At 37.0% G+C, this 13,130-nt stretch overlaps 1 protein-coding gene across 1 annotated transcript in view; it reads right to left on the bottom strand.

The window, feature by feature from the left end:
* The window catches only part of IMPG1 (interphotoreceptor matrix proteoglycan 1), a 62,579-nt gene that overhangs the window by 25,071 nt on the left and 24,378 nt on the right, over nt 1-13,130 (bottom strand). The window contains 6 exon segments of the mRNA XM_050894919.1: nt 3,542-4,079; nt 4,584-4,660; nt 6,114-6,367; nt 7,768-7,788; nt 9,586-9,644; nt 12,687-12,833. Coding sequence (XP_050750876.1) covers nt 3,542-4,079; nt 4,584-4,660; nt 6,114-6,367; nt 7,768-7,788; nt 9,586-9,644; nt 12,687-12,833 — 1,096 coding nt within the window.

Here is a 13,130-nt window from a genome sequence, read left to right as displayed (position 1 = left end):
GTGTGAAAAATTCTGTACCTGCTAGTGAGGAATTCTGCTTGGCATATTAAAATTAATATCACTGACACTGTTGACTTTAATAAAACCTCTGTCGTAAATGTTGTTAAGTCCTGAATTTCCAGATGAAATTCTATCAGTTCCTATGAAATACACAACATCTAGGGAAATAAAAGAATACAGAGAATGCTGTACACAGGACTGCCAGAATTGAAAAAAGCTATAAAAAGAGAGAAAGTTTTAAAAGGTATACAATATTTACTCTTTTAAGAACTCAGTAAATAATAGATTTTCAACATCTCTCTTCTGTTAAGCATGCAGTATGTTTTGTGTACTATAAGATTTTAAGTAAATACAATAACTACAGCTTTGTGCCGTGCTAACACGGCATCCCTTCCTTTTAGACAGGGAACAACTATTTTTCTCTGGCTACTCAGTTGCAGAGATAATGATGGAATTCTTATATTCTAGTACTTGTTTTAGACATAACTTGTGTTCAAGAAGGAGGAAGAAGATAGTGGGCTTTATTTTTTTTACAGCTCTAGATAGTTTGTTCTGTTTTGCAGATTGACAGGTTCCAACCCAAATGTGCAACAAATAATTTCTTAAAATAGTGTTTAAAGAGTCAGTACCAGGTGCTTACAGGATCAAACTTGCACTCACAGAAGATCCACATCTCTTTAAGTGAACAATTCCATGCTCTGTGGGCACAGGCAATAATGGCTTTAGGAAGAAGAAATTTTTTACCGAATTTCAAATTATATAAGAAAAATTTGTTGAAGAAATCTGTGTTAGTAAGTGGTGAACTTTCTATTTGTATTATCCTTCCTAAAATTTCCCTTGGTCCTGATATTTGCTTGATGACATTGAAACTCATTAAACTATGGAATATATTGTCTCTGAGGATCATTTAGAAACACAGAATCTAATCCCCATTTTGAAATGAGGTATCAGAGCCTGTGCGAGAGTCAAATGAACTGTGGTCCTACACTGTCACTGGGGAACAATCAAGCAAGCTTGAACCTTGGGGCCAGAGAGAGGTCCATCTCCTGTATCCCTCCTCCCATTCAGTGAAAAACAGTCAGGCAGTAACTGTAATAAATTGCAATGAACAAATTCTTTACAGTTTTAGATCTGAAGAAAAAGAACGGAACTAGTATCTTCAGCATAAGTTGCTCTGCATTTTTGGTGAGTCAAATACCCTCTGCTTCTTCTCTTCGGTCATTTGGAGCTGTTAGGCTACAAGGTTTTTCAGCTATTTAGCAAATTGCAAAATAGATACGTGGTTTTATGTGGGTTTTATGACATCAAATCCCCAACCAAATGAGTGAATAGAATGAAAAGTGCGGATGACTTTTTTTCCTGTGAAAATGTAACACTTTTCCACAGTTATAATGAATGTTATTTAAATGTATGCTGTACCATTATTTGAAGGTATGCTGTGCTTTTATCAGTAGCACTACAAGACTTCTCAGCATGCATTTGAAAATAGTTGTGTTTAACGCTTTTCATCATAAGCTTTATTTTCAGGAACATTTGACAATTGATTCTTATAAGTGATTTGCTAATATTTAAGTCACTCTGCTAATCATAAAGTATTTGCCTTTCTCTCAGTTCAGAACTCTGTGTATAAAGGCAAGACTATAGAACGGGAAGTTCTTATTCAGTACATGAACTACCAGGTGCAACAACATGACCATGGAATATGCTATGCTCTTAGCTGTCCGGAGCTGATTAGTGTGTGATCCCACGTGGCAGCTTTTACATTCTTTATTCTTTAAAATGCCTATCTTGTTATTTACTGGATCCAGAAAGAACAACACTATAGACAGTACGCTACATGGGCATTCCCCCCTCTCACATTTCTGCTGTGTGGGCCCTTTGTGAAAGGATGTTATCACCATGCAGTGGGGTGTTTCCGATCAGCTATGCAAACATTGCCTGTTTGCCTTACAGGATGTGGCTGGGCAGCAGGGATGAAGGTGCCTTCTTGCTGTTTCTGGGCATGCTGGGTCAGGAAGAACATCCTGAAAGGGGGAGGAGGGTTCATTATGCTCGCTCCAAGAGGGTTCTGGAGTGCAGGGTGGGACATGAAAGGCCAAGGACTGAGCAAGGAGGGAGCTGGCGGAACAGGGACAGAGTAGATCCTCCTATGGGAGCAGGGGACTTTCCTGAAGCAGGGAGCAAACTTACAAGCTTTGAGGATGACATTCTTGGGGATCCAGAAACACTGAGTGTGGTTGTGCAAGCTAATGCATATTGTAGGAATTTTGCCCTGAATTTGTTTTTTGTTTTTCTCTGCAGATTTTTTAGTATTGCTTAGAGACTACATGGGGACTTCAGAGAATCCTGCTGATCCCTATGAAGTTCTTACCTGGCCTCTGCTTTTCTGTTGAGATGGTCAGTCAAAAATCTGAGACAAAGCACATCTGAATATTCATCCAAGAACTAATTCCTCCCATGTGTTTGTAGTGACCTCTTTCATCTTACACAGCTAGCACAGGCTTCTTAGAAGTGTAAGTAAAATTAAAGTTTACTGACCTAACGCGAGGCTAGGTTGGGGAGCAGGAGAGGGAGCAGACAAGAACTGGGACAGATGGAGGGCAACGGCAGGAACCTTGGCTCTTGCTGCTTTGCCAGTGGAGGCTGCTGTCCCACACAATCCAGTTATCCACACACCATAGTTCTCCCCAGTGTCTAGCATGGCTTTCCAAGGTGCTGATGGAGGTGATGGAGGCAGTAGCCTTACTGACATTTTGCTGTTCTAGGGGAAAGCCTAATTTGCCTGTGCCCTAACACTGACCCTACTATCTTTGTCTGAACTTTTTTCATCTGCAGGGTCAACACTTTTTTGATAACTGTGGGAAACATCTATTATGTATTTTTCATTTTAAAGGCTGAATTATACAGACTTTTCTCCACCCAGATGTATGTATATACTTCTTTGATTTATTATGTGTTTTTTCTCATATATCTGGGTGCCTCTAAAAAACCCTACTGTATGGATAAAACTGAATAAACAAACATGGAAAATAGAAAATTTTAAAAGTTTTTCACATTCATCAGACCTGTAGATATGTAAACTTTTCTGAGGCATGGTACTCTTTGCTTGGAATAAATTATTTCATGATACTCTTGCTGTTATCATCCACATCTGTCTGTAGAACCCAAAGTAATTTACCTTCCATGTTTTAAATACCCCAATTTTTTGCGTTAGCTTGCGATTTCCTTTTTTTTTTTTCCCTGACATGTCTTTTTGCTCTGCCTTTTTGAATTTTTACCATAATACCCTGTACAAAGCGTACCTTATCCTTAGGCATTTGTTGTTGGGTTGGGTTTTTTTTTTTTGCTTTGACAACCTTGAAATTAGGTGCATTAGGATTTTCCTGAAGTGGGCATCAGAAATGTAAATTTTTCATTTTGATGGTCCAGAAAAATTTCTGTCACAACTGAAAGGAATGCTTACTGTACTTATATGTGACTGTATGTGTAATAACAACTGGATCTCTCTTACTCTCTCATGGAAAATTCTGTTGTGTCTTACCTTGTCCAGACAGACTATCTTGGTCAGCTTCCTTGAAAGATGGTTCTGTTATATCAGTCAGTTCTTTCTTCTCCTCAGCTTCACTATTCTCATCTCCGACTTGCAGGAGGTTAGGTGGGGTAAAGCTACCTGTGGTATAAACTGCCAGTGTGATAGCCTGCTCCATTGGAGACTTGTAGCCATCGGTGATTAAGTCATTGCTAGCAGAATCATCTGCTGGAGGAGGCAAATAGGAATCTTCTGGTTTTGGAGGACTGCTAGTGCTATCCAGAGTATTGAAAGGCACTGTGAAACTTTGGTGGTCAGTAGTGATAGCTTCTGTGTCTGGAGGAGATTTGTCCTGAAATGGTTCTCTGGAGGGTTTGGTTGGGAACACAGGTTCAGATGAAACAAAATTATTAAAGTCTTCAGGGGCACTGATCTCTCCACTTAGCACAGGGATTCCAGTTGTAAATTCATTGACCAAGATGTCTCCTGTTTGGTCCACTGTTGCTGGGCTGGGGTAACCTAGTGGGAGTTCCACACTCATGGAGTCCTCCTGAAAAAGTTTTTAAAAAGCAGTTTTCGTTATTATGTTTAACTTTTATTGCTAAAAGGACCACTAATCTTTAGCCACAGGAGCTTGCAAACAGCTAACTCAGCATGAAGTCATGGGATGCATAAAATATTTGGCATGTGCATGTGATCCTAATCACATTGCCTGTAATTTTAAAAATGGTCAAAGAAAGAAAGATGACTTTCACTATCCCTGTCAATTGCTCTCCTTCTGTCATTGAGATGTACTACTGAACTGGTGAGACATTGTTTACTTCGTAATTAAAACTGGAAAAGGTAATCAAGCAGTAATATTCACCTGTAAATGCTATAAACAGTTTCTCTGTTGCAGTATAACAACACCACATTCATCCTTACAGCATTTATAAAAGGCAGATATGTATTTTAGCATAAGAGCCTTTTTCTGTATATTTATGTACATCTTAACACCGTTTAATTTCATTTCTCATGGAGAAATAAATAAATATAACAACCAGTATTAACTTACCAAATCAGGGCCTGCCAGAGGAATAGTGACCATGGCCTGGATATCATTATCAAAATCACTAGGTGGTATAATAGATTCTGGGGGGAAAAAAAAATTAGAGAGAGTGAGCACAACATTTCAGCAGTGGCACACTGAAAACTGATCAACACACATAAACTCAGTAAAAAACAGTATTAAAACTACTCTCCATCAAAAAAATACTTTTAAAAAATTTCCATGGCATAAATTTCCATTTAAACTGGCAATTATGAGGAAAACAGGAATTTTATATGCAGTATTCTTTGTACTCTTTATTTAGTATAAATGGGATAGGTCTGCAGAGAGCTGAACCATGGATGAACGCTTAAAATCAGCTGAAGTATGAACCGCTCAGTTAAATTCGCATGGGCTATGATGACTCATTATATTGTGTTGTTCATTAAGCCTAAATTCTTTTCAGTTTTACCCAGAGTCCACACCATTGTTACTCTCATTGTTTTGGCTTTAGTGCCCAGTTGCTCCCTTCACGCCCTCAGAGGAGCTCTTTAAACGCACTTGCATGCAAGCTGTTTTTCTAAAACTGGTTATTAAAAATAACTAGTGGGAAAAAGTTGATTAAAATAGTTATTATTAAAGTGTTCTATATCCATGACATTTTTTCTTGGGACTTTTAATCTACATTAAAATATGACATTTTATTCTTACAGAAAGTATTAGTTCATCTAAATATTTTTTTTCGCAAGAAAATGCTGCTGTTTGTAAGTGAAACACTACAGCTAAAATTTGGTGTGTGTTTTAAGATGGTTTTAGCAAATATACATATGAAAAAATATTTAAAATTATTTTCCCCATTTTTAACCCACTTCCCCAAAACTAGGGCAATGCTAGCTTTGAAAAAATCATTGATGGACTAGAAGGGGATATTTATTAGCTGGATTACTGAACAGGATGCAACCCTTCAGCCTTCTGCTGGAGGTCTTCATGCCCAGCTTGTCATCTACACTCCCTCTGTGTTTCAGAGGGCAAAATGCACCTTTACACCACTGATTTTAGCTTGGGATCAAATGCTCTTTAAGGTGTCTGCCTCTCTGACTTGACTGGGAGGTTAGATGGCTTGCTTACAATCGAGATTTAGCTTTCAGAAAGCTAAATTTGTGTTAGAGGAAGCCCTCACTTTTTCTCTTATTAAAGAAAGGAGACCGTCCATACTGGGAAATTAAAATGATATAGTGAATATTCATAGTCTTTCTTTTTTTTTCTCCTTGTATTTGTCTTAGTGTGCAAAATATCCAGCTTTTCTGAACAAACAGCCAAGAAAAATAGATCCTCCAATATGACTGGAAGTTAGGCTGTACAATTACAAAGGCGCATTTTGCTATAAAATTTAACTTAGATCTGTGCATCCTTTAGATGCTATGCAACACTTTTAGGACAATGGGATACATCAAATGAAAACAATCTGTTAGAGAAGCAAAGGAGACCTTACTGAAATTGCATCAGTTTGAAAGGGCAAGGTTCAGACTCGTGCCTGGCACCAGCCTGCCTACTGACCATCAGTAAACTGAAGTGTTCCAAGGTCCATTGGCAGGGACTGGTCTTCGTGGAGTGCTATGGCAACCAGTTGCTGAAGGTCTGTTACTGTGAGTTTAGTTGCTGATATTTCCCTCTCTTCCTTTGCAGAAAGTGGAATTTTTTCATTTTCAACTTTGTTAGATCCAATGGTTGAGATGTCATCCGCTGTGCTTTTGATTTCTGAGCCATCTCTCTCAAAGTTTACCACATATCGTGCTATAGTGCTGCTTGATCTGCAAGGGGAAGATGCAAAAATGCCCAGTGCAGCAAAATCAGCTACTGGCTGAGGACTGATTTTACAAACAAACAAACAAAAATATATGCAACCATAACATATTATCTTCTGTAAAAATAATGCAGATATACTTCTTTCTAATGAGACTGTCATCTTCAAATTACTTTTGCTATACCTAAATCTTTTTTTCTATGCATAATTTTTAATAAAAATTCCAATATTGAAGAAAATTATAAAAATGTTCTAACATAATCCAGTATAATCTGGACTACTCAGAGACGTGTAGAACTGGTAATATAATTTGAAGTCATTGATTATTGGTTCAAACAGTCATAAATGCATGCTGGGGTTACTAGAAGCCATAATCACCTATTAATTATGCAGGAATGTATGAAAAGGGAATAGGCAGTTCATAAAACTAGAGATAAGCAAAAATCCTATCACATCTAGGGCAATTTTTTACTCTTTTTTGAAGAATAGCAAGAAAGCTAATGTGGCAAGCAAATCACTTTTCAGAATGGGAGTTAGCTTTTCTAAGTCCAAATGAACGTGTATAGCTTTTCCCTAGATGTACTTGTTTAACAGAAGTCTCAAATTCTCACCATTATTAATACACCACTTTTCATAACTGCTAAATTCATCTAATTAAAATGAAAAATAATGAGTACACTGTTAAACATTTGTACTCTACTGTGTTGCTTTTTATAATATCAGATAACTGGACAGAGAGGAATTTCACTTTATCTAGTATGCACTATGTATTTACATTTTTATGACATTGCAAGAATTCAGGAAAAGCATTAGACAATTCTTCCTTTTAAACTATGAGTAAAAGAGAAATTCTGGGAACTGCTAGACAAATTATTGCCCAGCAGCACTTTTAAGCAACAACAACAGATTCTGTAGCTGTTTGTATTACCAGTCAAAAGCTCCCTGCATTTTATCAAGCTAGTAACTGGTCTCTTTGTCATTCTATCTGGCCTGATAACAGAGATGATAACAAATCGAATTCTACATACTTATTGAAGATAATGTGTATATGGGAATACAGCTAGGAAACAGCAGATCAAAAATGAAAATTTAAATATGAAGTTTCCCTGGTTTTTTTTCACTTTCAGTTTCTGACCAATAGAGATCTTTAGTCATCTGAATGTGAATTTTCTTAGGTCAAACAATTTTCTTTCCTTCAGAGAGATCCTGACAAAATTTGATTACATGAACCTTTCAGATTAAGGTAAAAGCTGTCCCTGCTGCTTTATATCACAGATTTTGTACTTAGGCAGAACACAAATCAATTCACTTTGTCACATCAAGATAAAGAACATTTATTAATGTATCTATGTACATCTAATAGTCTATAAAACGATTGATCTTAATTATGAATTACAGACAAATTACCCATCTTTCTCCTTCTTCTGTCTTCATTTCATCACAGAAGAAAGGGTATGATAAAGGATTGCAAAAGAAAGAAAAACAAAGATTAATGTATACCGGTAAATCAATCAGTTGTACATCAAAAACATCTTTTGACAATTTCTCTTATCTTCTATGTGTTGTCTATAATTTTTATCTCTGTGTGAAATTTACAGCCTACTCTCCATCATTTCACTTTTTCCTTTCCAAACAATGGGAATCTCCATGTTTTGAGTGGGGAAACAGGAATTTTATTTTACCTTGATAGTTTGAAATATCTGCTTTCCTATTTCCCACTACAAATGGTGCAATTTGAGCACTGTCATTGCTAATCTATATCTTTATGGTGGCAATGAACACCTGTGACAGTAGTAGCAACTATTACTGTTACCACACATGGTGCCTACTCAGATCCCAGTCACAGGCGTAACTTGACCTATAAATTACCTCTGGAAGACATGCCTATGTTGACCTTCTGTAATGTAATGCCCTGTTATTTTCCCTGATGAATTCTCTAGCATATCTCTAATGTTGTCCTTCCATATTGCCTTGTAAGGAAATGCTGTTTAATTTATGTAGCAATATGGCTAATGGAGAATGGACAGCAACACCTGTCTTTGCTGATCTGTAAGTCTCAGGAACTAACTAAATTATTAGATGATGGGAAGCAATCCTGGTCTTCCACATTGATGAATGTACTTTCATATCAGCTCCTAAGACCAAGATACTAAACAGAAATGGATCCCAGATCTCCTGGAGTCACAACTGAAAGAGGTTAGTTATTGCAAGTTGTAACTATGAGATGCCACTACAGATTTTCTCTGCTTGTTCTGCAGTAGCCAGCTTTTTGTTTTCTTACTTTCATTATCAAATGTAAGCAACTAATTTTCACTCTATTTTGCTCTTCTCTGTCCTTTTCCCCAGCAATTTTGCAGAGAGAAAAGCTAGGAAGAGGTACGCTCTCGTCTAAAATTGCATTGCAATATGAATGTTCTTCAACATGTATTAAATATTACTAGAAGGACTGAATGTTCCTGATGCTGTGCCATAAGCCCACAAGAATTTACGTCTTTTTTCCTGCTCTTTATTCCCTTTCAATTTTATGTTATTTCTTACTATTAGTAATTTGCTTTTCCCTTGATCCTTTATATAATGTGGTCTTATCTATCGAAGCATAACCATATCAAACAGTATTTGATGCCCCCCTCCTCTGTAGATTCTCTATTGAAAAAATACACAGTAGCTTGTATTAGCAGTAAACATACAAGGAAGCTAAAACTAAAAGAAATGGCAAGACAGTCACAAATTTATTAAAAAATGAAACATTTTTAATTGTTTGAAACACCTGGGAAACACCTATTGGAAAAGTTTTATATGTGTGAACATGTATCCTCCTGCAACCTTCTCTTGCCAAGGCACCTTCACTGTGATCTATGAAGGGCACAGGATCCACATACAAAAAAGTAGCCACTTAAATAATCATACTCCTAACTCTCTTTACCTTGTCATTTAAGAAAGTCCTTAATACAATGTTGCTAGCAAACAATTGCAAAGGATTTATTTATTACTTCACCCCTCAGGGAATCAAAGCTACTTCTACTTAGTAATTCAAAACCTCATAGTCTCACTTGGGATGTGTTTGCACTTCTCTCCATATTGTCTCTGTATTGTTCCCAGAAAACAATTTTCTGTTTATAGCAATACACACCCCACTATTATATAGGTCTCTTCATGTTGGAGGGAAACAAGGAAGAGGAGAATCCTAGGAGCCAATAGAAAAATGAGTCCCATTTTCTTACTTACTTAAATCCTAATACGTGGATTTCTTTGAATCCTGGAAGTTTCTCAAATATTTTTTGCATCTATAGAAAACCATAAAATCATTAATTCAGTGTAAGTTCTACTGCTAAAAAGCAAGCACAGGTTGACTACCTAGACAATATTTTTCATATTTCAGAAAGAGCTTTAGGAAACAGTCTCAACTGCCCTCTTTGTGCTATTATCATTGCTCAACTTAAACACAATATTTGGTTTATATACACTGCCTGTATTACCTGTTAACAGGCAAAATGAAGTACAAAATACAGCTTTTTTTAGTGACATAATTATGTAAATCAGTGATAATCTAGTTCATAATAGAGCAAGTCAAACAACATGAATCAAATGGTTTGCTCATTTTCAGCAGTTTTGGTTCATGAATAATTTTGTGATTCAAGTCACCTTAACTGTAAATTGTTAATTATTTAGAAATATTAACCAAATGCAGATGGATTTAGATTATTTGACAAATCATTTATGAATTAAACAGTTTTAACTGTCTTGTACAAATAGAATAACTTCATATATTTTTAATTCTAGTGTAAACAATTGTACAATTACATGGCTTTGAATAGAAGAGACAGTATGAAGAATAAACAATGAGCAGAAAAGGTGAATTCTGTATACATTTTTCAGACTTTAGGATAATAAGTGTTTTTATCAGCACCTCAAGAATTAACAATGTTTTGAGATCTAGCTGACTGATTGATGTTTTGGTCTTTTCCAACTGTAGCAACATGTATACAGCTAAGTCAAATGAAATATTTTATGTACATCTACTATGTCAGAGGAAAGAGATTTTTTTTAAACATACAGTTCCACAGTTCCTTTCTGATTCACTTCCTGGTCCTGTTAAGTACCAGGTAACACATCATCTAAGCCTTTCATCTGCAAGCAAAGCCTGTGGAGTTGAGGGAATTCAGCACTTTTGAAAAGAAGTGAAAAAGCCTTTTGAGGAATCAGGTCCTTTTAATTCAGCATATCACTTAAAAAGTATATGAACTAAGTGGCGATCTTTCCTTTTCCTTAGCTATATGATTCTGTACAAACCCAGCATATATTTAAAACTCATTCATTCATGCATGAGAGTTTGTCAGAACTGGTAGGGAATGAGTGGTCAGACCCACAGCTTTCTCTGCATCTCTAATGTAGGTTAAGTGAAGAAGAAGTAGCAGAAGCTCAGTATGTTATCACAATACCAGGTATCAGCCACACTGTATAAGCCTAGATGTCTTTGCAGCAAGCAGAAGAGAAGATAATCTCTAGCACAGAAAATGGCCTGCCATTTACACTCCCCTTGCCCATCTCTTGCCAGAGGACGGTAGGAAAGGAACTGAGGTAAATACTTCATTTTGAGCTTGGTCTGACTTAGTAAAAGTGGTGCAGAAGTAGCAATTAGACTGTGGGAAGATTTTAAATGTTACTCATGTGACTAATGCTCACTGAAAGTACCAGAGATTAAGGGCCTAAATCACTAGGATGCAATAAATTTTCGTGAACTTAGGCAAGCACTATAATTTTCAATGCCTTAAGGTTATCTTCTGCTCAGTTGCTGGTTCAAAAGAGTGCAGTTCTCATATTTGAGAGGCCCTTGCAAATGTATTGGATATACCTGGGGCACCTCAAGTGGCACCAGATATCCGTGTTTAGGTAACCGAATCCCCTTTTAGCCATGTTCTGCCAGCTGACTGTTGGCATGGGCTCTGTTCAGTCTCTTCATGGTTCTCTTTATATCATAATGAAGTTGATGCTTTAACTGTATGCACATATGTAGCTTCCTATTCCTTACTTTTGCCAAATGAATCTTGATCTACTGAGTAGCGTAAGCATCTGAATCTGCATTCCGTTTCTCATGTGATTTTAAATGTATGTTGTCGTATACAGATGTACTGTAAAGTCTGCTGTAACTTCCCTCTTGCCGTGTCCTGGAATGAATTAGAAACTGAGCTTGGAACTCCACAGCCTCAACCTTCACAAAGGCTTCTCTGGAGTTTGTACAGGAGCTCACGTAGCTGGACGAGGTTTTAATTCTGAATCTAACCTCCTCGCTCTCATCCTTTGAGTGCACTTGTAAAACTGTCTTGTATCAAGATTGCCCTCTGCCTCCTCCGTGACCTATCTTTGGAGGAAAGCACATCAGGTGTGTTTCATGGTACTGGACTACAAATAATTTTCTATTCAACATTGCATGTCAAGAACAGCTTTGGACTCTTCAAAGTGACAGATAAAACTTGGTGACAATGGAAAACAATTTAACAATCAAGAAACCTTGCATTTCTCCCCCTCCAATTAATGAAATAACTTAAAAGTCAGATTGCTGAATTACATCATTATATATGTAGTAAACAAAGTCTGCAGGCAGTTCTGTTTGAGGACAATACTGGAAATCTCCAGAGAAGCCACTTTTTATCAACTCTGCCAACACATCCTTCACCATTTTTCTAGGCATATTGGAAACTGAACCAGGATAGTGAAATGGCTTGCAGCAAGGAATGCTTGTGAAACTGATGAGAAGCTTTAGTTAATTTTACTAAGAAAACCTTTTGGGAACCTCAAGTCATTAACTGCTGTCTATTAAATTGATAGCTGACCATTCAGTTAATATTATTAATTATATGAAAACACCACAGATGTTCCAGTTCTTACAGAAATTATGGTAATGCACAACAAAATGACTGAAAGTCCTTTGAAGAATAGTTCAGACAACAGTAGCTAATTACTTTTAACATTTATATTACATTTCTCATTAGGTTTATTGTAGAAATTCAATTATGACAAAGCAGTGTCCATGAATTCCTGATTAAGCCTGAATGATATTCCTAAAGTTACTCTGTTCATCAGTTATCTGAGGCTCTACTGCTGACAAAGACATTGGCTTGTTAGCTTGGTGGTTGAACAGATGGCCTAAACGAGGGGAAAAACTGACTACACATGAAGGAAAACTGAAGGTCTTGAGACAACAGGAATTATCTATTTCAAGTGAGGGCAGTAGATTCTAATTCTGTTTCATGGTAAAGGTACTTTCATAGCATGAATCTCAGCCAAGGTACAAAGCCAACATTTTGGCATTCACTCAGCCTCCTTACCTGTAGCTGAAATTTGGCAGCTAGTTGTCGATACTGGAGGGAGTTGGGATCATTAAGTTCAGCTGTGTACTCCTGATCAGTGAGAGTGACACTGAATTCTACCATTTGCTCCACAGGCAGTTCTGGGACTGTATTTGTTCCCAGCTCCTGGAAAAGAAGAGGAGAGGAAAAAAAGGGGAGAAATAAAACTAAGTGATTTTTTCCCCACATTTCAGTATTTAATAGGTAGAAGGGTTTCATTTTAAGCCCGTTCCCAAAATAACTTTCTGAACTATATCCTACAAAAGGCGAGGGTTCCTAGCCACATCTGTTGGCTTAATTCTTCTGCCTTTCCTAACAAGTTTCTACTACTGTGGCTTGAGAGTTGCCTTTGATATGCATAAATGAAGGTGATGAAGAGAATCAAGCCATTTCTTGCACACAGAGTTTTACCAAGTCTTCTTG

The sequence above is a fragment of the Gymnogyps californianus genome, chromosome 3 (genome assembly GCF_018139145.2).
Source record: "Gymnogyps californianus isolate 813 chromosome 3, ASM1813914v2, whole genome shotgun sequence".
In the NCBI taxonomy this organism is placed as follows: domain Eukaryota; kingdom Metazoa; phylum Chordata; class Aves; order Accipitriformes; family Cathartidae; genus Gymnogyps; species Gymnogyps californianus.
The sequence above is the reverse complement of the archived record's forward strand: the minus strand, read 5'-3'. Positions and strand labels throughout refer to the sequence as shown.